Genomic DNA, 25,906 nt, shown 5'->3' on the forward strand with positions numbered 1-25,906 from the left:
CAAGCATATAGTACACAGTGTCCCCATGATCTGGAACTCCTGAGACCAGTGTTCTGGCAAGTTGTTTTCTTTGCAGGAGCAGACTAAGGATTTTTTGTGACTGATGAAATCAATAGATTGCCCTGCAATTGCAGTTGCCACCCTCTGACACGTTCAAGAAATTGGACCCACAGAAATAGCTGTGGGCAATTTTTTTTTTCATTTTTGTGATTTCCCTACTTAGCTTTTGCTTTGTGATTGACAGTGGTCTTTCTCACAGAGTAGTCTACTAACTTATGATAGTGGGTAGCAGAGGTGACACATCAGTATGATATAAGCCAAGCATAGTAGTAAGCAAAGTGAAGTAAAACAGATGGTGAGAAAGAGTAGCTTGTTCAGTTAGGGTCCCCTCACCTCGCTTGGAGATGAGGTACTGTAGCTTGTTGAGGTGTGGCAAAAAGAATGGTGTCACCAACTATCTATGGTAGAACTTTCAATATGGCCTGGTTTTTAGAAGTTTGAGCAACCACAACTCCTATTGAAATAAATGGGGGTTTCTGGTGCTCAGCACATCTATAAATCTGTCCAAAGTGACTTCTTCTCTTTCCCTTTGACTTTGTGTTGAGTAGAAATTACTAGGCAATCAATGTAGCTTGCAGTTTTTACTGAGATGTAATTGGTGCCTTTTATAACTAAACAAAACGTGATGTATTTGTTTTCTTTATAAAATAACTCTCCATAATATGTTATCCGAGATATGTGGCTCTCCGGTTAGTGCAGTGTAAGCAGATCAGAAATGAAAGCCCCACTCTGACATGCTTCTCTATCTCCGAAATGCAAGATAATAAGAATACAACTTTGTCAAGCCTCATTTTTGTGGGTGTTAAGAATGTATATTGGCTGCGTGGATTCCCATCAGCAAGCTGTGAGTGGTGTATATGAAATGAAAACATCCCATGTCTCAGAGAGAATTATAGACACTGCTGCGCAAATGCTACTTTGCTGTGCTGTTTTGTTTTTGTTTCTTCATTTGTGTTGAATCCTAACATCACTGACACAACGTTGCCTGTTACGTCTTTCTGAGAAAAACCTTCAATGGCTGTTGGTGTTGCTGGGAAACCTCAGAGTGATTGCATGGATGAGGGTGGCTGAATTCTGAGAGAAAGGGGAACTAAACAAAGCTTTTCCAGGGCTGGTGCAGATGGGAAGTATCCAACCAGTCCCTCTCATATGTAGTAGGCAGCTGCTCCTATGTTCAGAGGTACCTGAACTTTTGTGAACTGGTTTGTTTATTTTTAATCCACAGCAAATTGTATATACTGCAAGCTTTTCACTCTTACTGTTCTAATCCCAGATCTTCAATCGAATAAATTTCATGATCTCAGTGACAGGACAAAGCAAAAAGATTCTATTGTGAACATATTGTACATATCAATGTATTTACTTTTCCTGTAGACTGCATACCACCAGTAAGAAAGAGTGTACAAAAATCTGTTACTTGGTACACTATTCCACCTACAGTATAGCTTTTGCCTGCTTTCCAAGAAGGTAAGAAATAATCTAGCTTTTTTACTTTATTATATGTTTATTTTATATTAATATCAAAAAGAAAAGAATATTAGAACTGTGCACTGGTTTAGTTGTGTTGGAACAAGAATCTACCCTAAACATTGTTCATATTTCAACTAGCAAGAAGGAAAGACTATAAAAAAATAGAAATGTTGGGCCAAAACTTTAGATGATGTAAATTGGTATAGCTCGAGAGCAAGGTGGTGATTTATTATTGAACTTGATGGAGCTACATCAGTTTAAACCTGATGAGGATCTAGCCCATTCACTAGAAATTAAATCTGAATAAAAAGTTAGCAAAAGTTACTTACAGCAATCATGTCTAAGAACTGGCAAGATGATTTCTGAATCATTTCTAGGAACCTCCCATAGGTTGGCTGGGAGCATAAAAGTAATATAGCACTCGTATGTGGTCAGTTTTCTAATGGTGTTAAAATAAACAGATTTACAAGCATTTTTGTAGGGTAGAGAATCACAGTGGAATGATGTCTACTCTGGAATAGGGGTTTCTGACCAAGTTTTGAGGGTTGATTTTACTGAGTGTTATTACTACACACATTGTGGACAGGTGAATTAATTTTGTGTTTGTGGACTTATCAAGGAGGACATTCTGTGTTCCAGAGGAATTTGGGTAATACGAGTCCATCTGATAATTTTGTGAAAAGCAATAATGTTAATAAACATTTTTTATTTCTGAAATTGTGTGTGTGTTGGTGTTGTGTTTTGGCCTTTTCTTTCTGATTTTGCCCATATATGAAAAACATTGTCGTTGTTGTGGTGTTACTCATATTATGTGCTGGAAAATAAATCTGTGTAGCTTTTTCGTGGAGCTACAGGGTCATGAAAGTTCCAGTCAGCTGAGCCAGAATACCTGAGACTTTACATGGTTAACAGGGGTATTACTTGAATCATGGGGGTATTAACAGGGGTATTAACAGGGGTATTACTTGAATCATGTACAATACCTGAGACTTTACATGGTTAACAGGGGTATTAACAGGGGTATTACTTGAATCATGGGGGTATTAACAGGGGTATTAACAGGGGTATTACTTGAATCATGGGGGTATTAACAGGGGTATTAACAGGGGTATTACTTGAATCATGTCTCTATTGTCAAAGGGAAAGATCAGAGATAAAGGGTCAGAATCTTAGTCGGAATAAATCAGCACAGCAACATTGAAAATAAGTTTGGATTCAGTGAGACTTCTGAACATTCTAATTGGTCCTTATTTCATTTGAATCCGTTCATGTAATCCTAACTTAAAGCAGAAAGATTTATTATATATATGAAGATCATAAAGGCACAGAGATAAGAAAGGAGCATAATCACTGAGGTCAAAAATAATTAGTATGGAGAGGACATGCAAGATATTATTTCAGGTCAAATGATAGGGATATTGGAGGGGTAGCAGGTAACCACAGGAAGACCAAATTGCCAAGGAGGAAAATTAGAAAGGTAGAAATAAATAAATGAGGTTGGAGAGGTTGCCAGCCTAGAAAGACATAACTGTTTTTAGTTGCCTCCATTTTTACATTTACATATTTACATAGTTACATATTTACAGATATAAGGATTTGGCACAACACGCTCTAAAGCAGAATATTCCTTGTAATGCTCCTGGATATTGTGAAAACCACAGTTATCCTCATGCATGGTAGGCATTAATTAGTTGATTCTTGTTCATTGCTTTCAACACGTCAAGGGGTATTGTCAAAACCATGCAAGAGATTCAGATGCTTGATTCCTATTAAAAATTAAAGGACTTCAAACCCCTTAGGCTGATTTGAAAATATCAGCCCTACAGTGCTACAGAAGTGCTAAGGAGGAGGAGGAGAATGATCTGATCCTGAGATTCTCTCTCAAATTGTAGAACTCTTCTGTTTCCATCCTTCTTCAACAAGTATTTTCCTAACTTGTGCTGATTGTTTGTCTGGATGCTATAACCTTTTGGTTTGCTTTTCCAGAAAAGAACAGGAAAAAAATCTGCATTCCCTCATGTGCTGTATTAAAAGCAAACACGATGTTATCAGAATGGGGGGGGGGGAAATCAACACTTATGAACAGATATTTGTTTTGCTTACTAACCAATCTGTGTTTACACGTTAGTATTGTATTACCCTATTACCTGACTATGTCAATTTCCCATAAATGGTGTATGGAAACGTGTATTTATAAACCTTTTCAGTTGTTTCCCAGGAGTGACAACAATATTTCTTTACTTTTAAAATGGATAAAAACACAAAAAACTCTATATAGTATCTAGGGAAGGGTAGTTAAAGTTGTGTCTTGCCTGAGTGATGTGAAGAAATAATGAGAGCGAGAAGGTGGGTGAGGTAATAGCTTTTATAGGACCAACATCTGTTGATGAGCTAGACAAGCTTTCAAGCTCCAAAGAGCTCTTCTTCAGACACCTGAAGAAGACCTCTGTGTAGCTCAAAGGAGGGTAAGGGGAAGACGCATCTTTACTTTCTAAACTCTAGCCTCTGGAGTCAACAGGGGGTCAGTATCCAGTGTTATATTACCCTCCCTTGGGGGTTAGGAAGGGCTTCTTTTTAGGTATCGGGGAGACCATTTATAGCGGAAGCATTATTTCTTCTCTCTCCACAGTCTGAGAGGATCCTCCTGTGGACTAAGGTGGTATGTTCCTTCCAAACACCCCCTCTCATAGTCAAGAAAGGGAAGCAATGAGTGAAAATGTATGGTTGTGTGAAAAGCGGGTGTTGCCTGCTAGCAGCTGGCAATGGGAAAATGTCAGTTCATTTCAGAACAAAAACCTCAGATGAGCTAATTTCAAACTAAATGGATTCAGCATTAGGCAAATTGTGTTTACTTATTCCTACCGTAAAGACTTTTGCATTTTTCCTTGGTGAATATTTACAGGAATACAAATTAAGCCTATTGTGCGTGCCTTGTAAATTTTGGACATGTACTGACATCACAAGGACTTTAGTTTCTATATAATTTTTATGCAGGCAGCTGTTTCACTCCTTCATAGCAATACAGTTTGCCCTAGATTTTAAATAGAACATTTATTTGCAGCAAGGCTGTACCTGCAGTCCTTTGGCATTTCACGTTCCTTCAGCAGAGGTGATTGTGAAAAACACTGCAACTCATTAATACTCCTTAATCATTTGAGTCTGTTTTCCAGTGAATTATGACATGTTGCTGAACAGATGCTAGGCAGATATAAATCAGAATAGCTCCACTGTCTTTGCTGGAGCTATGCCAATTTATACCAGCTGAGGTTCTGGCCGCATATCTTCAAACTCCAGTGATCTTTTTCATCTGGGCTAGGTTTTGCAGCTTTCAGTTGTAAGAAGTTAAGAACAAAAAGATTTGAGGCTATCACCCACCAAAAATATTGTGTGAACCAGAAACTGCAACTGGAACCTTCCAGAAGAACCCTGTTCTTGGTGTTCCTTTTAGAGTCAGTTTAGAGTAAGCTTGTTTTGTGTGCTGCTTTAGGCTAAAAGCAGGTCTGCCGTACTAACTGAATTAATCTGAAAATGCCAATCATTGAATATCTCTGCAAGGGCAGCTTTGTTTCTTTAGAATTACTAAAGAGCTGTGAGAGCAAGCTTTTATACAAAGCAGGATGATTAACACCAGCGAGACTATTAAACAATTATAATAGTATTAGAAGTTACAATAGCTCAGCCTTAATCCAAGGCAGGGTCTCTAACATTCTGTGACTGAGGTATAGTATTCTCCTTCAGGCAGATTTTCAGTTGCTTTAAAAGTAATTTTTTGCTAAAGAACAAATCTATATGCATAGAAGTTTCTATGGTGATTGCTAAGCACTGAAATCATTTATAATGTACGTGCAACAACAGGCTGGTAGAAATTGTTCCATACTATGGTCATAGCTTTTTTAGAATACATTTACACAGTTATTTAAAATTATGCACAATAAGATGATGCTCTTGTGATATTTACTACAAAGTGGAATTAATCCAATGTGTCCTTTCCTGAAGAGTAAAATTGGTTTTGAGTTGCGTGCTATATACCATAATAACAATCATCTTCTTGCCTTTCTTCGTTCTGGGGGATGTTCTGTACACCCTTAACTCCCAGCCAAGTCACCCGACACCTTTCGGGAGCACTCAGCACTTCACAAGATCAGGCCACAAGTAATGTGTTAAAGCAATTTATGTGTTCTGGAGCTCATTGATTCTCAGGCTATTTGGAACAGAATAATGACACCCTAATGTAGCCTGAATTCAAACCTCATTTTCACTTTGTAACAAGTTAGTTTCATCTTTAGAAATAGTGCTCAATTTCTAACCTCTCTTGAATGATCTTCTGTTCAGCACAGACTGATGAGAGATGATAATAGGCAGTCAAAACTGAGACATAAAGAGGTTTTAACAAGCCTCCACTGCATCTATTTGTATTTTAAAATTGATGGCTGAAAAACTAAACCTTTAACATGGATACATGCTAATGATGTTAACATGGTCACATTTTAAATTTTTTAGATCTATATGCATGTAAGTAAATCTCAGGTATGGAACCCTTCAAGTATACTTTAAGGTAACACTAATCCCTAATATTTATTTTCTCATATCCCAATTTCTCAACTTGGAAATACAGGTATTAACATGATAAAATCACAAATGTTCTCCATTAATCATTTAACAACTCTTTTTAAAATAAATTAATTGAAATAAATGAATGTTTTTCTTTGCTGTACAACATTGATGCTCCCATTTCCACATATTTGTCAAATCTTTCAGCTTTATTCTTTATCAAAGTCATAATACCAAGAAGAGTTGCTATTAGACTGTAAGCTCTTTGGGCCAGGGATGGTGTACTGCACTGTATTTGTACAGTGCGTAGCATAGTGGGGCCCTGTTCTCAGTTGGTCCCTAGACATCTCTATAATAAATATGATTAATAATATGTGTCACAATAAATATAAAACAAAATGATGGATTCATTTTAGATCTAAAGCTCAAGTTTATTAACTCTAATCACTAGAACTGAGTGAATAATTTTCAGTGAATAATTTATTCACCTAGTTATGCAATAGATTCTGAGAACCTTACTCAATATTTTACTCCACAAATAGTCCCACTGAGATTGGCATAGTAAAGTACAATTCAATATGATTTACAAGTGGCAGGATCTTTCCTTAAGTATCTTATTCTTATGTAAATTTTCCACAAACTGTTTGCGAATTTTTATTCAGATGTATTTGTTATAGGAGAATATTTGCAACATAATTTGTATGCAAAATTCTTGGCTGGTAGTGATTAATGACAGTACTTTGGGAGTATTAACTGCATGAAGTTCAGCACTGGGGCTTTGTTGATTGGTTTTGTTTGGACATGGAGATCTCATGACTTGGATGGGGATATCCCTCAGAATCAGGATTCTGTCTAGAGCAAATACTCATGTTTACAAATTAATAATTCATTTTCCTTAATATTTCCTGATATTTGCTTAAAATCACCATTTCCATGAATATTCCTAACACTAAGCTTGATCTATAAAATATTCATTGAAAGCATACACACCATGCATGAACAGAAGGCCATGAACTTTCTCATTTGAGTAAATATCAGTGGTATTTTTTTAACTCTGTTGTTAGGGTTCCCCCCCAACTCTGAACTCTGGGGTACACATGTGGAGACCCGCATGAAAGACCCTGTAAGCTTATATTCTACCAGTTAGATTAAAACTTCTCTAAGGCACTAATTCCTTAGACTGATATTGCTGCCACCACCAAGTGATTTACACAGAATATTTAGGGAAGGGTCACTTGGAATCCCTATCCCCTCGAAATATCCCCCCAAACCCATTCACCCTCTTTCCTGGGGAGGCTTGAGAATAAGAATACCAACCAGTTGCCTTAGCAAAGTGAGCACAGACCAGACCGTTTGTCTTCAGGACACTGAAATCAATCAGATTCTTAAAAGAAGAACTTTATTTAAAAAGAACAGAGTGAAAGAATCACACCTGCAAAATCAGGATGGAAGGTAACTTTACAGGGTAATAAAAAGATTTAAAACACAGAGGATTCCCCTCTGGGTTTAGCTTCACAGTTACTACCTCTGTAGCATAGGAAAATTCACAAGCCAAAACAAAAGATAACCTAATGCATTTCCTTGCCCTACTCACAGTTTCTGTGGTTTTAGATGGATTATTCCAGGTATATTTTTCAAGAGATATTGTACCTGCTTGGCTTCTCCCTCCATCCGAACAACACACAGAACAACAAACACGTCCTTTCCCACCCCAGATTTGAAAGTATTTTCTTTACTCATTGGTCCTTCTGGTCAGGTGCCAACTAGGTTATTTGAACTGCTTAACCCTTTACAGGTAAGGCAATCCAGTACAGCTGCCAAGCATACATAAATGTTGCTACCCTTCCCCCTCTATTCATGACATCTGTTGATGACCAGAAACGTTATCTTCCAAAGTGCTGAATCCCTCAAGTCCCACTGTTTCCAGTGAAGCTGAAGACATTCAGCATCTTGTAGGACATGGTATCAGGATTAGACACTAGCTAATAACATCCATGTATAGTAGGTTGGCTTTAAAACTTGTTTTCGGCTATATTATATTGCTAAACTTAAGCATTTTCCCAATGTTTCTTAGCTGACACTTCAGCTGCTATTGCCCATTGCTTCACATATAGTGTGAGGACTAAGAAATAAATGGGAAACCTATCAGGAATATATTTTCATTGCGGAGTCTTTCACACCACACATGCATTACCAAATGCTTACATCAGATTAACGGACGCAGAACAGGTGGTAAAAAGAAACGGCTGTCATAATAGCAACACATTATATGCTTATGGTGTAGTTATAACTAGAAATGGCCCTGAGCTACAAGGTTGGGATTGGGATCCAGACATCATAAAGTCTGGGCTTCTCTTTTTGTTATGATGCCACAAGGTTAGCCTATCAACGTTGTGATCTCCATCATCATGTGTGCTGCACCATATGCAAGAGGCCAAAAATGTCTTCTTATCACAGTGAATATAGTAAATTTGTGTAAGTCAGTGCAAAAGGATGCTATTTTGCAGTCCCTTGGTGTGGTGTCTTAGGGTCTTGCACTTTAGTGGTACACAGCCCATGAATAGTCACTTAAGGGACCAAGGCAAAAAGGAATCTGTTCATGTAAAATCCATGAATCCACCTCATGTATGTTTGAAAATGAAAAAAAAAATGTTTAGTTTAAAGTTGCTTCCTTATTCTCTTCTCCATGCACACCAATGTCTCAACAGTGCAAGACTGACACCCAAAGGAGTGGTGTGTTTATCTGGTGATAACTATTAGCAGAGTGGTATTGGAGATGATCCTGGTGACCAGCAACGGAGACCGCAAATTCAGGACAAGACGGGACAAGATAATTGATGGATGCAGTGCAGCTAACTTACTATTAGATCTATTAGCAGTAAGCACCTATGAATCAGGATAAATCAAGCACAGATTATCACAGCCACTTGTACCATTTTGCTGGTGACCCAGCAACAATCTTCAGATAAAAGGTTTATTCATGCCAGGCATCCGCTTACCAGGTGCCAGTGTGGTATAGATATTGAATATTCAACCCCCATCCCCATTTCATGTCGGTGACTATGCGGGTCACGTGAGGTTGACCTACTCTGTTGTTCTTGTCCTTTGCTTGCTTTTATGAACCTTCAGTCCCCTGTTCATTCTATCTTTTTTTCTGGTGCATTGCTCTATTTTCTGGTGCATTGCTCCTTGCCCCCTCCAACTGGACCAAATATTGGCATGGTTTGTACATCTTGATTCTGTTGTGTGGTGGAAAAATTATTTCCTGATTTCAGCACATTTTAGCCTTGATCTTGCAAGCCCTTGAATAGTGTCAGCAGGGAGCACAGAACTGATGCGCTCCAATACAGGTCTGAAGAGAGACTATGTACAGACATAAGTATCTCTTTCTCTCTCTAGCAAGCTATTTACATGGACCCAATAACCCAGTACCCTTTTGTTTTACTGTTCATATTCTTTCTCTCTCACACACTCAACTCAGCGTGCTCAGTCTCTAATTTGCTCATGTTACCTGTCTTAAATATATGGCAAATTCACTAAAGCCTCTGTGAATATCTCTTAATTCATCAAAGCCCAGGTGTTTCAGATACTTTTCCAAGGTAAAACTGTTTCTTTAATCTTTAGATACATCCATATGCTTCCCCTTTATTACCTATTGTTGCACAATCCTAAATAGTATGATTAATAAATCCTGCTGCAGTTTGTTTTTAAGAGGAAGAATTTGGAAAGGCTTCTTTTGTTTCCTGTTTCATCACTACAGCACTAAAGCTAAAGATGGTTCAATAGAGCATAGATAAAGATTAGTTAAACTGTATTAATGCAACAGATAACATCATTTATATTGATAAAGTTTAAAAATCTTTGTTTTATACTTACTGTTTTTTTTCTCAGTCAAACAGAAATGTAAACTTTTTTTTCCCCCTGTCCCTGTTTAGGATAGTTTTGTAAAGATAGTGTTCAGTTTTGCAGTTATTATATGCCATTCCATGGACCTCAGATGCATTTTTAATTTTAGATTCCCTTTGAATTGTAGATAACAATCTCCCTTTTATTATGAACTCCATGTATATTTTTCTTGAGCTTTTTCTCAAGTACTAGCTAATAAGTATGAAGTTCACTTTATATCTTTGACCTGTTTCAGAGGCATTTCTAACTTGCATAAATTGATTGAGAGATGCAAATAGGTCTCTTCTAGGCATAATTTATCTGATGACGCTTGTACTTTTGTAAACTTCAGATGGAAGCTGGACTCTTGTAAGTGTTTATTAAATAATTATTTGTGCTATAGTGTATGTTCTGAGAGTTATAGCCCGTCTCCATTTGATGAGATTGAGGATGTCAAGCAGTAGTTAATTTTGCTATATTTACAGTATAAGAGTTAGTACTTTGGAATTTCCTCTTTGGGCCTTGGTTCACACACATTTTTGTGCCAGTATAACTGTGTTGATTACAGCTTTGATTATTTTACCAGAATAGTTATACTGATACCATTCCGTGTGTGTGTGTAGTTATAAACGTGCCTTATACTGATGTAGCTTATTCCCTTTCCTGTATGAGACTAAGCTATAATGGTATAAGCACCTTTAGAGTGGTATGAATGCATTTACTTGTACCCCTTGAACTATATCGGTAGTTTTGTTTGTGAACATAAAGAGGGAAAACTAAGAGAGTGCAACATTCAGGCTTTATTCTTTCCTTCATATACATTGGGTTCTCTCAACATGTACTTCCTACAAGTTCCTAGATACAGTCATACCATTCTTCCCCCTACTGGGAAGCTATTCAACATAATACAGTTACAGGTGTACACTAGTGGGTAAACAAGCCTTAAAAGGAAGGCTATAGGGAGAGATAAAATGCATTTGGGGCAATACATTGGAAAAGAAAACCTAGTGATTTGTGAACTTCAACAGGTTGTGTAGTCTATTTGACGTGTGTGTGTGTATGAACTACTTATATTTTTTTAGGTTTCCTCTCTTCAGCCATCTTTTCCATACCCCATTTGCCAATAGTACAACCTTTAGCAGGTCAGTTAAAAGGGGAACAACTTGCTCATGAGTGGGCTGGAGAGATAGTGTATGCATTGATCTGAAGCAAGTGAGTCATCAGTTATTGCTGTTCTTGATGTAATATCATTAATTGTAGCTCAATCAAAACTAAATTCTCACTAGGATTGTATTATGACTGACAATGCCTGGGACAACTATAAGTAGAAGAGGCAGCTCCCTCTTTCTTGTATCCAATTGCTCCTCCCATCTACAGCTCAGTAAAGCGTTGAGGCAATAGAGTAATTACTGTCTATGCCAATTGAACAGTTGATTAAGCCAGGCTTCCAGGTTTATCATTTAAAAACAACAAAAGTCTGGAGTTTTGTTCCAAGAATTTAATTCCTCTTTTCCACATTTCAGTTGCATTTGCACATTGTTTGCATTTTAATTGTCTCTGGTTGATCAAGGTCTTAGTACCTATTTGAGTCATTGTTTTCCTTCAGGTTTTATGCATCCATGACAACATCCTCTTGCCCAGTAGCCTAGTTAAAGTCAAACATCCCATCTTTTTCTAATCATCTGAGTGTTATCAAGTGATTTTGCAGTTACTCTTCTGAGTACCACAATTTGGTTCTTTCTTACAAGATCTCTAAGTTTGAAAGACAGCACATCACTATTTTATTTACTTTTAGAATATGTATATCAAGTAACCAGAGAGTAATGTATGTGATTAAAAACGCAATGTGTTATTTAAAGTTTGTTTATAAGATCCCTCATAAATAAGTCAGATGCAGTGATTGATGCTGTGTAAGTACTGTAATAATGTCCACTCTCATTTTTACTGCAGGAATTTTGCTTGATATTTGATGGAAACTGGTTTCATGTGGGATTTTCAAACTCACCTACCTAAGTTAGAAGCACAGATCCCACTGACTTGTAATGGGACTTGTCCTCCTAACGCTGTTAGAGTATGCTGGCAGAGGAAGCAGGGCTAGACCTGAGTGGTACTGTGACACTGTGTGCCGGGTCATGGCACCACTCACTCAAATTTGGCCTGGCTCCCCTGCCCCCACCCCCTGTTCATGATGGAGGGAGGTGGTCAGGCCAACCCTGAATGTATGGCACTGCAACCTGGTGCTTGCCCTCCACCCTTCCCCTCCCCCACTTCTACCATAACCACCAAACCATCAGGAGGCTCGCCGCATCTCCCCTCAAAAAAGTCCAATGCATCTCACTGGTTAAGAACCTCTGATCTAGGGTGGAGAAAGGGGGCGGCACACTGAAGTTTTGTCTAGGGCAGCAGATTGTCTTGAGCATCCTCTGCTCACATTGGATATCATGTGAATGTCACCCTAAATTGAGACCTGTGTTTTTCCAATGACTGTACTGTATACATTTTGTCTTCCCCCCTCCGTACTTTATTAACAAGTCATATTAAGCATGGATGGGGTTCAGATTAACTATGTGATTTTTGATTATAGAAACAACTTAATTTTGTTTTCTCTGTCTCCATAATGAGAGAGTAAATATCACCAAGCCTCTAGAATTCACAAACCGTGGGCACAACCCAGATCCCACTGAAGTCTATGGTAAAATCCCCATCGATTTCAGTGTGTTGGGATTGGGCCTCTTTATAGCTGAAAATAACTAGATTTCATAGATTGCATTAATCCATTTAAATAAATGAATGTTCCCAAATTTACTCCCCTGCCCCAAATCCCTCCCATCATTCATGTCTGTTAGTTGGCTTAGGTGCTTCCTGTGTGCTTGCTTGCTTGAAGATTATAGTGTATACTATAGTGTAGACTGAAAGATTTCTAACAAAGCTCTAATCTGCTATCCTTTGATCTCTAGCCCCTTTAGGATTCCTTGACAATGGGGTGGGGCTAACTCCGGGAGAAGAGAAGTTTAAAAAGCCAGTTCCAAAGTGACCAGAGGAACTAGAGAACAGGGAAAGTTTATGAGTGAGTCCAGAAATGGAGTATGAGAGGCTGATACACCTAACAAACATACTTTAAACTTAGGCTAATAACCACCACCACTCTCCCCCCCAAAAGTCTTGCAAGTGTAAAAATAATGCAGGCAGAAGTCCAGCAGCAGAGTGAGAGCTATCCAGCTTATTGCACTGTGTGCAGCTTGTATAACTAATTGCCTTTTGGGCAGGTAGCTTATGTGTGCAAGCAGCTCATGGCCCTCAAAAACACAGTATGGGCTCCTGAGGCCAGAGTAGCAGAACTGTAGGAGATAAGGGAAACAGAGAGGTACATAAAGGAGACTTAAGGGACACCAAAGTGGTTCCACCCCGAGTGTGATGCTCTCTGTGCTGTTAAGGAGGATGAAGGTATTGGGGCAGGGGAAAATCAAGCTGGAGCAGAAGGAAACAATCCCATAGTTGGCACCCTCCTTTCATATGATGTCATGGTATCCTCTTGCACTAATGTTGCCCCCCCTAATCAGGTCCAAGTAGAGCCAGGTAATAGTTATGGGGTATTTGATTATTAGACATAAGAAATATAGATAGTTGGCTTTGTGATGACCAGGAGAAACCCCATGTGAATTGCCTGCCAGGTGTGAAGGCTGTGGATCTCTTGAGACATCTAGACCAACTTTTGTGCAGTGCTGTGGAGGTGCTGGCAATCATGGTACCTGTACTTACCAATGACATAGGGAAAGGTAGGAGAGAGGTCCCGGAGGCCAAATTTTTGGCTGCTATATAAGAAATTAAAGTCAAGAGTCTCCGTGGTAGCATTCTCTGAAATGCTTCTAGTTCCACGCACAGGACCAAAAAGACACAACTGCAGGGTCTCCATGAATGGATGAGACAATGGTGTAGGGAGGAGGGTTTAAGATTTATTAGGAACTGGCTAATAAATAGGGTAGTTAAACATCAATTAAAAGGAACATTGCAAACTTCATGGTGACTATAGAAAACCACCAAAATAGAAGCCCAAACTAAATGTATACCTCAAGCGAAAAAATACACAGTAAGATAACCAAAATAAATAAATAGATAAATAATTAAAGGCCACCAGGGCAAAACAGAAGAGTAAAGAGGTGGTTAGAGGCAAAAAGGTATCTTTTAAAAATTGGAAAATAGAAAGGAGCATAAACTCTGACAAGTTAACTGTAAAAGTATAAAAACGTAGGCCAAGAAAGAATTTGAAGAGCAACTAGATAAAGACTGAAAAAGTAACAGCAAAACAATTAAGTACATCAACAGCAGAAAGCTTGTCAAACAGTCAGTGGGGCCACTGGAAGATCAAGGTGCTTAAGGAGCACTCAAGGAAGACAAGGCCTTTGCAGATAACTAAATGGATTCTTTGCATCTGTCTTCACAGCACAGGATATGGGGGAGGTCTGCACACCACAGCCATTCTTTTTTAGGTGGCAAATCTGAGGAACTATTCCAGATGGAGGTGTCAATAGAGGAGGGTTTGGAACAAACCGATAAATTAAAAATAAGTCATATGAAGGAACTCAAATATGAAATTGCAGAACTACTCACAGTGGTATGTAACCTTAAATCAGCCTGTGTACCAAATGATTGGAAGGTAGCTAATGTAATGCCTATTCTTAAAAGGTTTCAGAGTAGCAGCTGTGTTAGTCTGTATCCGCAAAAAGAAAAGGAGTACTTGTGGCACCTTAGAGACTAAGACATTTATTTGAGCATAGGCTTTCGAAAGCTTATGCTCAAATAAATTTGTTAGTCTCTAAGATGCCACAAGTACTCCTATTCTTAAAAGAGGCTCTTGAAGTAATTACAGACCGGTAAGCCTAACTTCAGTACCAGCCAAATTGGTTGAAACTATAGCAAAGAGCAAAATTATCAGGCATCTAAGATAAACACGATAGTTTGGGGAAGAGTCGATGTGGCTTTTGTAAAGGGAAATCATTTCTCACCAATCTATTAGAATTCTTTGTGGGAGCCAACAAGCATGCAGACAAGGGTGATCCAGTCAATATAATGTACTTGGTCTTTTAAAAACTCTTTGACAAGCTCCCTCACCAAAGGCTCTTAAGAAAAGTAAGCCGTTATAGGTTAAAAATGAAGTTCCTTTCATGGACCTGTAACTGGTTAAAAGATATGAAACAAAGAGTTGGAATAAATGGTCAGTTTTCACAATGGAGAGAGGTAAGTATTTGTGTCCCACAAAGATCTTTACTGGGACCTGTGCTGTTCAAATGATCTGGAAAAAGGGGGTGAACGGTGAGATGGCAAAGTTTGCAGATGATACAAAGTTGATAGTGAAGTCCAAAATTTGCAGACGATACAAGATAGTTAAGTCCAAAGCTGACTGCAAAGAGTTATAAAGGGATCTCACAAAACTGGGTGACTGAGCAACAAAAAGGCAGATAAACTTCAATCTTGATATGTGCAAAGTAATGCACAGTGAAAAAAATAACCCAAACTATACTTACAAAATCATGGGATATAAATTGGCTGTTACCACTCAAGCAATTGATCTTGGCATCAACTTGGATAGTTTTCTTAAAACATCTGCTCAATGTACAGCAGCAGGCAAAACAGCTAACTAAATGTAAGGAACCATTAGGGAAAGGATAAATAATAAGACAGAAAATATCATTATACCACTATATAAATTCATGGTACACCCACACCTCAAATACTGCATGCAGTTCTGATCACACCATCTCAAAAAAGATATATTAGAATTGGAAAAGGTACAGAGAAGGGAAACAAAATGATTCAAGGTATGGGACTGCTTCCATACAGGAGAGATGAAAAAAAACAGGACTCTTCAGTTTAGAAAAGAAATGACTAATGGGGGATATGAGAGAGGTCTATAGAATCATGAATGATGTGGAGAAAGTGAATAGGGAAGTGTTATTTACCTCTTCACATAACACAAGATCTAGGGGGTCAACCGATGAAATTAACAGGCAGCAAGTGTAAAACAAAGGAAAGTACATCTTCACACAATGAACAACCAAAAGTGTAATTTGGTTAAAAAAAGGATTAGATAAGTTCCTGGAGGATAGGGCCATCAATAGCTATTAGCCAATATGATCAGTGTGTCCCAAAGCCTCCAAATTGCAGAAGGTGGGACTAGACAATGTGGGATGGATCACTCAAACTTGCTAGTTCTGTTTGTTCTGAAGCATCTGCCACTGGCCACCGTCAGAAACAGGATTCTGGGTTAGATGGTTGACCCAGCCTGGCCGTTCTTATATTTGTTTTATACTAAAACTTTTGTATGTGGCGAAAATATAGAAAACATCCATATTTTCTTGTACCAAGATTCTTTGTAGGGAGATCCTTTAAATATACAGAGTGAAATCTGAGCAACATGTTAATGAAAATACTTTATGCTTGACTACATTTACATGTGGATTTTTTCCTTAAAGTGCTTTGGTATATTAAAGGATATATATGTAGATTAAAGAGTATGTCTGTGATGTTCCTTCAAATCTGATATCTATATGAATGTTAATATCACTTTTTGTGAGACTGTTTCTTTCTTTACTTTATTTTCTCAGTTTTCTTCTCTCCTTGGAGATACAAAAGAAAAGCAAGCTGTAAATCTTGCATATATTGTATGACTTCTACGCTAGTTTCGCTGTTGTACTTTGGCCTTATAAACTCTTGGTTGTGCAAAGTTACCTCTGACTAATTTATCAGTCTTACATGCTCTCAGGGAGAATTTGTCAAATTCATAAATTGTAATATCAATGAAGGAGATAAAGGCTTTTGGCTCCCTTATCTTCCAGATATATATAATTAATCTCTTTCTTCTGTGCAGAGTAAATGTCACCTCAATTAATTTAACATAATAGTATTCTCAGGTGGTAAGATCAGATAAGTAAGGGTTGCAGGATCAGGAAATAAAACTGTAGAGTCCGAGCCTTCTTTCACTGAAGTTGCTAGAGTAACCCCTAATGTAGAACTTTTATGAGATTAGAATCAGTCCCTGTGTGATTTGAAAACTCTTCTTCTTCTTCCACCCCCCACCCCCGACTCACATTGACAATTTTTTCACAGCTTTCAAGGTGTATGTGCTTTTTATTATTATTGCTACTATAGTGATAACAACAAATATTACCAAATACAGCAGTGTTAGACTGAAATTCAAGTTGAGGTCCATAGCACACATGACTGTGTAATAAGATAAGAAGGCTCTTCCAGTGATCCACCACTTTAGGAGATCTTAGGGAATCCTGCTGTAGTTCTACTAACCCATGGTGTCCAGTACAGTTCATGAAGTTCACCCAGAAGATAAGAGAGGTGAGAGTGATTCCTGAGAGAGGGAGGTAGGAAAGAAGAAGTTCTAGAGTGTCCAGGGACAACTAAACTGAAGAACAGACAAAGTTTAATCTGAGGTTTGTGTTGTGTTGTTGGCTGTTGAGCTACAAATAAAGCAAAACTCTAGGAAGAATGTGGGTTTGGACATTAGCTTAGGGTCTTTGTTCTCTGTTGAGGATGTGTTAGGGACTCACCTTGGGTACACTCAGAATGGAGCAGCTGACGATTCCATGTCTGATAATGTCAGGTAATGAAGATCTTTCTCTATGGCACTTGCTGCTGACGCTGCTTCTGTTTAGAAGGCATAGCAGAGCACATGGCACTAGGCTGATACCCAGCTGGCACTCTGGTCCCCATGGTACCACTGCAGCTGGAAGAGGTAGGCTGCTCCACATTTCACCAGAGACTATTTTGGCCTCCAGCTGTCCCAGAGAGAATGGAAAAGGGATTTAGAGCCACTAATCCCATCCCCAATTCCTTCCCTAGTTTAGCTGTGATGAATATCATGCCCCAGTAGTTGGCTTTAATGTGTAAAATATTTCTGTATGATTTTTAATAATACATAGAGCAAGGTGGATGCTGCTCAAAAGTTTGAATCGGGCTTATTTCTAGTAACATTCTCTTTACTTGTACCATAATTAAATCGTTTTTCTTTTATTTTCATTAACAAATTGTGAACTACTTAATTCTTGGGGGTTCTAGTACTATTTTGTACCTGGTTGCTTTTAAGGATTAAACACATTGGGTGAAATCCTCATCCCTGTTCCTTTATGCCAGATAAAGGGGCCAAAACTGTGTAAATGAGCTCTAAAAGCCCAGTTTTGTCCAGCGGGAGGAGGGAAATAATTTCTCCTGGCACAGACACTGTGGAAGACAGGCATAAGATAGCCCTCTGAGCTCCCCATTGCAAACCCTGGTGTAGGGGGTGGGACTGGTAGCCGGAAGGACATGTTAGGGGATGGGCCACAGCACTCAACGCTGTGGAAATTCTAGTCATCGCTGTTGCCCATAGGGCAGCCCAGGGAGGCTACTAGAACAGAGAGGGGGCCCAAGGGCTCCTAAATTACCGTGGGGGCTACAGCAGACTGTGGAGCCGCCCAGGATTAAAGACACCCACTTACACACATACACCCAGGCTGCAAGTTTTGTGTTGCTCCTCTAGGAGAATCTTACTCTTTGTCTATAAAATATCTGTGATGTAATTCCATTGGCCTCAGTACAGTTATACCAGTGCGGGATTTTGCCTATTCTCTTCATACATCTCAAGCATATTGGGCTTTCCAATTTTTGCCAAACTAACCAGTAATAAATTCCTTGTAATAACATTGTTTATTTTTATAATTGCGGAAGCAAGTTGTAATTTTATATGATAAATCTTCAAGCCTTATTGATTGAATAAAGAATATTAAGAAACACTGTTTTTTGCTCTGAAGAAAGGATATTTAAAGACAACAGTACCCTATCATCTATCAGGTTTCAGAGTAACAGCCGTGTTAGTCTGTATTCATAAAAAGAAAAAGAGTACTTGTGGCACCTTAGAGACTAACCAGTTTATTTGAGCATGAGCTTTCGTGAGCTACAGCTCACTTCATCGGATGCATAGCATATCGTATGCATCCGATGAAGTGAGCTGTAGCTCACGAAAGCTCATGCTCAAATAAACTCGTTAGTCTCTAAGGTGCCACAAGTACTCCTTTTCTATCATCTATCGCACATTTGAGGAAGGAAAGGTCGCATATTTTGAGGACGGTTAACAGCTAGTGTGAATGTAAGTAGTTTAGAATTGTGAAGGAAGAATATACAGTTGACAGGGTTAAGTGCAAAACCTGTATCAAATGGGTGACTTGTTATTTCCCTTAGGTATGAGAAAAGTTCTACTCATATTCACCACAGACGCTAACAGAACTGGACATTTGTGATAGTAAAGTTCAATCAATAAAAATCCCACAAGTGTATCTGAAATGAGAACGCCCCTCCCTGCTGGGGAAAGAAAAGAATGCTGAAATTATTTAAACTGGTTCTGAAATGTTTGTGGACCCGACACAAAGTCTTCAGGTTTGTGACTGGGATTATGGACAAGGTGGTTGGGAGGGGGTGAGGTGGCTTTTTTACTGTATTCAGCTGTGCCTCACCTGACTGTGATTTCTGTTTACCTGCTGCCTAAGAGCGCAACACTTGACTTTTCTGTGTTTGTTTGGGAGTGGGGAGGGAGTTTGTTCAGAATTGACTGAATCCTCTCTGCCGTTATGGATTTAGCTTTGGATAAAAATGAGGCTTCCTTAAAATCTCATGTTATTTAAGAGTGCCCAGCTTACAGTAAGAGAAAGGTCTTTAGCTGTGGTTTTCCTGTGAGTAAACAGATGTTTTTTTTTCCCCATTGGCAGGCAATTTTTCTTGAAGTCTAGTGAAATAGTGTCTAGGTAACACTTAAGTCTTGTTGCTTATTTTGCCAGGGAAAAGATAGTCAGATCTTGTCTGTGTGGAGACCTGTGCTTTGTCCTTTCCTTAGGGCACATGAATATATGCAGTTTCCTTTATAGGTGTGTTGTTCCTCCTGTCCACTAATCAGAATACAGTAAGTTATTTTATAAAATGTAGTTTTACTAATCTGAAAAAAGAAACTATTCTTTTTGTTTTTAATTTAATCCATTCTCTACTTTTTACAACTTTTTAAAGTGAATTTAGCGCTAAGATGACATTGCAAAATACCATTAAATGACAGATTATCTGCAATGTCACATTGGTATGACAATGTGCTTCAACTTGGAGGGATCAGCTGTGGCAAACTGATTAGGTCAGTCTCCAGCCCACATTCAATTCTTGCCCTCTTCTTGAGAATGTGACCGGGGCTTCCAGTTACTACTCATGCTAGCAAATATGGCCGGCTAAAAGTCTGCTGAAGTTGATGGAGGTACTCATATTGAATTCCGTGGATTTTGGATCAAGCCTCATAATTGGCCAGCTATCCACTGAGAAATGGACTCCAGCTACGAATCTCATTTCGCATCAGCTCTCAGATATACACTTCTTTTTTCATATAGGAATCTGAGTTTCATTAAAATGTCAGTGACTGAACTGAAAAAACATTTTGATTGTCAATGAAATTTCAAAATTTATACCAGGCAAATTTGACAAAATTTTCAAAAATATATTTACCAACGTGAAAGCTGTCCAGTTTTTTCAGATTTTGATGCCATTTTCAGATAAGGAAAAATTGAAAACAAAATAGTGGTTTTCTTCTTCCATTTTCACTCTCCCACTTCCACACACACCCCATGCCCCCATCTCCAATAATTACCACTTGTTTTCTGGACATTTTTTTTCTCTCTCTCATGTGCTCTCAAATTTGTTCACTGAAATTTCCATTAGTTTCTAAGGCTAAGGATTCTTCTGTGTGTTTATTTTGAAGGAAGAGGCTGGGTGTGTTTTCTCTTTGGTTTATTTCAATGAGGTTCAGTCTGAAGTCTTTATAGTGATCTCTTCAGTGGGAGTACTGGGGCACTGAAAGCAGTGGCAGATTAGCCACTGGACCAACAGGGCCCATGCCCAGGGGCCCTGGCCGATTGCAGGGGGGGGGGGGGGCAGAAAAATGGGCACCCCTGCTATCTCCGCCTACCTGGTGTTCCTGCCTGGGAGCAGGGTTGGCACATGGGGCTTGCCCTGCTCTGTTCGGATGGCACTCCTGCCAGAGAGCGGGGGAAGCCTTCATGCCCCAACCCCGCACCCTGGCAGGAGGCGGGGGAACTGCAGGCAGAAGGGGTAGCGAGGGGCCGCCACTTCTTCTGGCCCAGGGCCCCACAAAACTGTAATCTGCCTCTGGCTGAAAGTTGAGCAGACATGTAAGTGCTTCCAAGATCAGGAGCCGATGGCACTAGTTCATCACAAAGAGTGGTGTTTGCACAGAAACTGAAAATTAAGCAAACAAGCTCCAGATGACAAAACACTTAATGGAGTGAAATATCCAGAAAAGCAAGAACTCTGCAGTGTCAAGGGTGAGAATTAGATGACACCTTCAGAAATATAGATAAAAAACACTTCTGGGTACTTAGTTTTGGGCTTGTATTACAGGGGTTCAGCTTTGTACAATTCACCAACAGTGCTTACTCTAACCCTGCAGGATGACCAGCTGGCTTTCAGATATCAAGCTGAAAAGTCAGAATAAATGAATTTCCTCTGCCCTGTGACAAGCTGAAGAGAAATCCATTAGTATATGTACATTCTAGTCAGCATTTGCAATGTTGTGCTTCCAACTATTGCTGCGTGCATGACAGGCTTTCAAACTTAACAATGCTCTTCTCTCATCTCAAAATGCCTTTTTTTATGCCAAAGACCTTTCACAAAGACTACTGGGCTTTATATAGAGGTTGCTGAGCTTGCAATAGCAGTAGCTAAGACAGCTGGGTCTTTCAGCTCAGGCAGCAGAGGCTTAGGCTTTAAGAGCCATAGGTTCCCGAGTCAATCCTTTCTACTAACAACCCACCCAGGGATGGTGCATAACACTTGAAGGGAACTGCCGTGCCGGAAAAGGAGGCCAGTTATTAAAAACCTGCTGCTTTGGGCATTCCTCTGCTATTGAGTTTATAGGAAAATTTATAGAAGCTAATGACCTGATTTTTTTTTTTAACAGTACAAAAGCAAATATCTGTTTTAGAAGCTCTATATGTGTGAACATACTCGCATATTGTTTGTGTAGTTCACGTAGAAACCAGCTGACTCTTGTGCACACACTCCTGATGAATTAAGGGAGCGTACACCTAAAATGGGGTAGAGATACAGATGAGCTTTCGTTTGTGCATGGAAACAAAATAAAACCATAAAATGAGAAGACAGGCTATTTTACCTGGAGACAGACTTATCAAATGAATAGAAAATATGTCTGTGCAGCTTTGGTTTGGCTCAACTCAAACAGCAGCAAATCAAAGAATGGTACATAAGAAATTGATCTCCGTCTCTCTTTGTTTCTCTCTTATTGCAAATGGACAACTGCTTCTTGCACCAGCAAACTTCTCTGAAAATATCGTATTTGTTTTTTCTGTTCTTTTTTGCTTCAGACAAAAATGTATTTGTGTTTTTTCTCAGAAAAAATGGACAAGATACAGACAAAAGAATCCTTTTTGTCAAGGAAACACAATTTTGAGCTTTTATGCAGTTCATGATCCCTCAATCTACATATAAATATATTGTATGAGAGACAGCTCCTTTTTGTACCCAGAGATTGTGCTAACACTTGAAAATATAAGAGGGTTAGGTAAAATGGCTAAACACTACACGCCCAGAAGTAACCATTAAACACACCTATGGAAATAATACAAATGGGAATAAAGGAGGGTGAATCTGTTCTCTGGATCAGATTTGGCTTTTACTTATACCCGTGCTAACTCAGTGTATTGAGAGAGTTTCCACAGCCTTACCTGAGAGCAGAATTCGTGACTCTCTGGCTAATGTGCTATCTGTTCTTGCTGTTCAATAATAATACACACACACACACAAAGACAAAGAAAAAACAAAACAAAATAGTTGCTGTAGTTACTACCACTTGACAGAATACCTGACATGCTTCTGGGTTAAAGAGCCTCCTATTAAATCAACACACTTACTAATATCAAATGGGAGCTTTTAAAACAACTGTCTGCACTGAGATAAAATGTTAATTGTTGCAAACTGTAACTTGTAACCACTCCGATTAAGTTTAGTAATTGAGTTAGTCACTCTGCAGTAGAGCTGGTTGAATTATATAGCATGAATAAATTTGTCAATGAATTTAACCCCACTTGTTCTTCATGAACCAGTTTACTTGTTACTTGCAAGTATTTCCTTAAGGAAATAAATATCAGCTTTTGGGGTGATTACCTTAAGTATTTCTGCTATAGAATTGGGTGCCTTAGTCTCCTGGCATTGTTTTTGCTCACCATTGGACTTACTTAGGGTTTGTCTACTCTGTCTATTAGTCTGCACAAGAGGAGTGTACATTTCAGAACACCTTAGTGTGGCGTGCACTAACTGTCCTGTGTGGACCCTCCTGGCATACGCTAAAAGTTCCCTAGTGCACAACAGGGTCCATGTGGGCCTGTTAGTGTATGACATGCAGCCTAAGAGTTACACCCCTTTACTATGAAATAGAGCACCATGTAGACAAGCTTTTAGGAAAAATGAATGGTGGGTATTTTGCACACGAATACCCATGCCCAATTTCATATGCAGAACTGGCACAGCCTAAATTTTTATGCAGACAGAACCCCATTTGCACAAGTGTTCACTGTTCATGAAACAATCAGGGAGACCATGCATGCTTGAACCTCCTTGCAGTTTGGAATTTCATCTGATCTCCACAAACTGTATTTTGCAGGATTTGAACAGCTCTATAGTTACACATGCTTCTTTCCAAGACTGGTGTGTCCCACTGTTAAACTCATGTCCTGTGGGTCAATATTAAGCTGCTGATTAGGAGGATATTATTTGATGTATAAAAATATTCCCTAGAGAACTTATTACCTGTGCGATGGGCAGATGCTGCAAGGGTACAGAGCTTCGTCAACTCCCATCAAGGGACTAACCCTGCTCCCACTCTGAAGTGAAGTTTTGCATCCCCCTTATTATCTATGAGGCAGTATTCTTGGAGATATTCATTCACAACCACTTAACTAAGAGTAGAATCTAGACCCTCAGTTTATGATCCATTTTCTGGGCTATCTGTAGTATGAAAATAGGACACTATACGCACTGATTTAGTTATGGCAGAACATTTGAACAGCAGCAGAATAGACACTAAAGTATATTTCTTCTCTAGTTTCCCATACAGAAAAATTCTGTAGAAATAGGGAGGAAACGAAGAAGATTCCATAAAATATATAAAAAAACCTATAGAAACTAATGGAGATCAATAGAAATTACTCTAAAACTTTATAGGGTGAAATCCTGGTTCAACAAATGTCTCTGGAAGTTTTGCTATTGACTTCAATGGGCCTAAGATTGCACACATAAACTTAATAAAGAATAATATCTATTCCATTGAGCTATATTTAGGATACAATTCTCTATTTACTTCTATGGGATGGTTTAAAAATGGAAAGTTTGATATTTTGTATTGAGTTCTGTAGGACTTTTCCAGAATGGTTCATATTTAATTTATTACTTGCTTGTGCATAAGCCACTATAGTTTGCTATTATCAATGAGATGCTATAAAAGTGAAATTGTTACCCAGTGTGGTTAGAACAGACCTCTCAAACATAAAATAGTATTTCTTCTCCCTTGTGTTAGGCAGATATGACTTTGATGTCAGTACTTGAGATGGTGCACTAGATGGAAAATGATATCTATGCCAAAATGTGCCTCACATTCAAATAAACAAAAGAAAATATACTTTTCTTTCTTCTTTCCTTCATCTCAAGGAAAATGTGTGTACTGACTTTGTGGAGTAATTCCTACATCACATGGCTAATGATGTATGGGAAAAAATAGCCCATACTGACGGAAAACTTTTATGCTGCTTCCGGTGCTGTGGTATTTGCTATGTGTGGTAAAAAAGACACAGAAGTCTTGATTAACCTAATTTACATGAGCATAATTTAGGAGTAACTGCACTGAAGCCAATGTGATTCAGCATAGCTGACTCTTGCAATATTTGATATTTCCTGAAAATTCCAAATTCTGAAGTCCAATGTTTGCATGAGAATCTTAGCATTCTTTTTTTAAATAAATTCCTAGACCTCATGGCTGTAGATTAAAGCTTGAAAACATGAACCCTAAAGGCTATGTGCACATCCACTCTCCACTCCAGAGCTGGCTACACGTAGCAATTCTGAATCTAGTTATGCCCAAATCCTGCTCACCAAAGTCTCAATCCTACAAGGTGCTGAGCAAAAAACTTGAGCCCAAGGGTTAATTTAAACGCATGATTCCCTACTGTTTTGAGGGAATAACCCCCCCAAATAGGTGGAATTAAGAGAGCCCAGGAAGTCTTTGATACTTTTTAACACTAAGAACTTTGGTCTTTTCTTGTTATTTTTAAAGATTTGAAAACAGCAACAACTACTAATCTGCATATCCCTCAAGATGTGTGTATGGATAACCAAAGCAACTGTAAAGGAGTGCTTGTGGCACCTTAGAGACTAACCAATTTATTTGAGCATAAGCTTTCGTGAGCTACAGCTCACTTCATCGGATGCATACTGTGGAAAGTACATAAGATCTTTTTATACATACAAACCATGAAAAAATGGGTGTTTACTACTACAAAAGGTTTTCTCTCCCCCCACCCCACTCTCCTGCTGGTAATAGCTTATCTAAAGTGATCACTCTCCTTACAATGTGTATGATAATCAAGGTGGGCCATTTCCAGCACAAATCCAGGGTTTAACAAGAACGTCTGGGGGGGGGGGGGTAGTAAAAAACAAGGGAAATAGGTTACCTTGCATAATGACTTAGCCATTCCCAGTCTCTATTCAAGCCTAAGTTAATTGTATCCAATTTGCAAATGAATTCCAATTCAATTGTCTCTCACTGGAGTCTGGTTTTGAAGTTTTTCTGTTGTAATATCGCAACTTTCTTGTCTGTAAACAAAGCCCGTTGCCAACT

General features: G+C 38.8%; 1 protein-coding gene across 5 annotated transcripts in view; it reads left to right on the plus strand.

Annotated features, from left to right (window-relative positions):
- The window catches only part of GRM7 (glutamate metabotropic receptor 7), a 573,787-nt gene that overhangs the window by 521,144 nt on the left and 26,737 nt on the right, over positions 1-25,906 (plus strand). For 2 of the 5 annotated variants that reach the window (XM_037904936.2, XM_043551540.1), the window contains one exon: positions 1,435-1,527. The exons of the other annotated variants lie outside the window; for them this stretch is intronic. In XM_037904936.2, the coding sequence (XP_037760864.1) occupies positions 1,435-1,505 (71 nt within the window). In that variant the 3' untranslated portion in view covers positions 1,506-1,527. The remainder of the gene's footprint in view (positions 1-1,434; positions 1,528-25,906) is intronic. 5 annotated transcript variants of the gene reach the window in all.

This window comes from Chelonia mydas, chromosome 7 (assembly GCF_015237465.2).
Source record: "Chelonia mydas isolate rCheMyd1 chromosome 7, rCheMyd1.pri.v2, whole genome shotgun sequence".
NCBI classification, from domain to species: Eukaryota; Metazoa; Chordata; order Testudines; family Cheloniidae; genus Chelonia; species Chelonia mydas.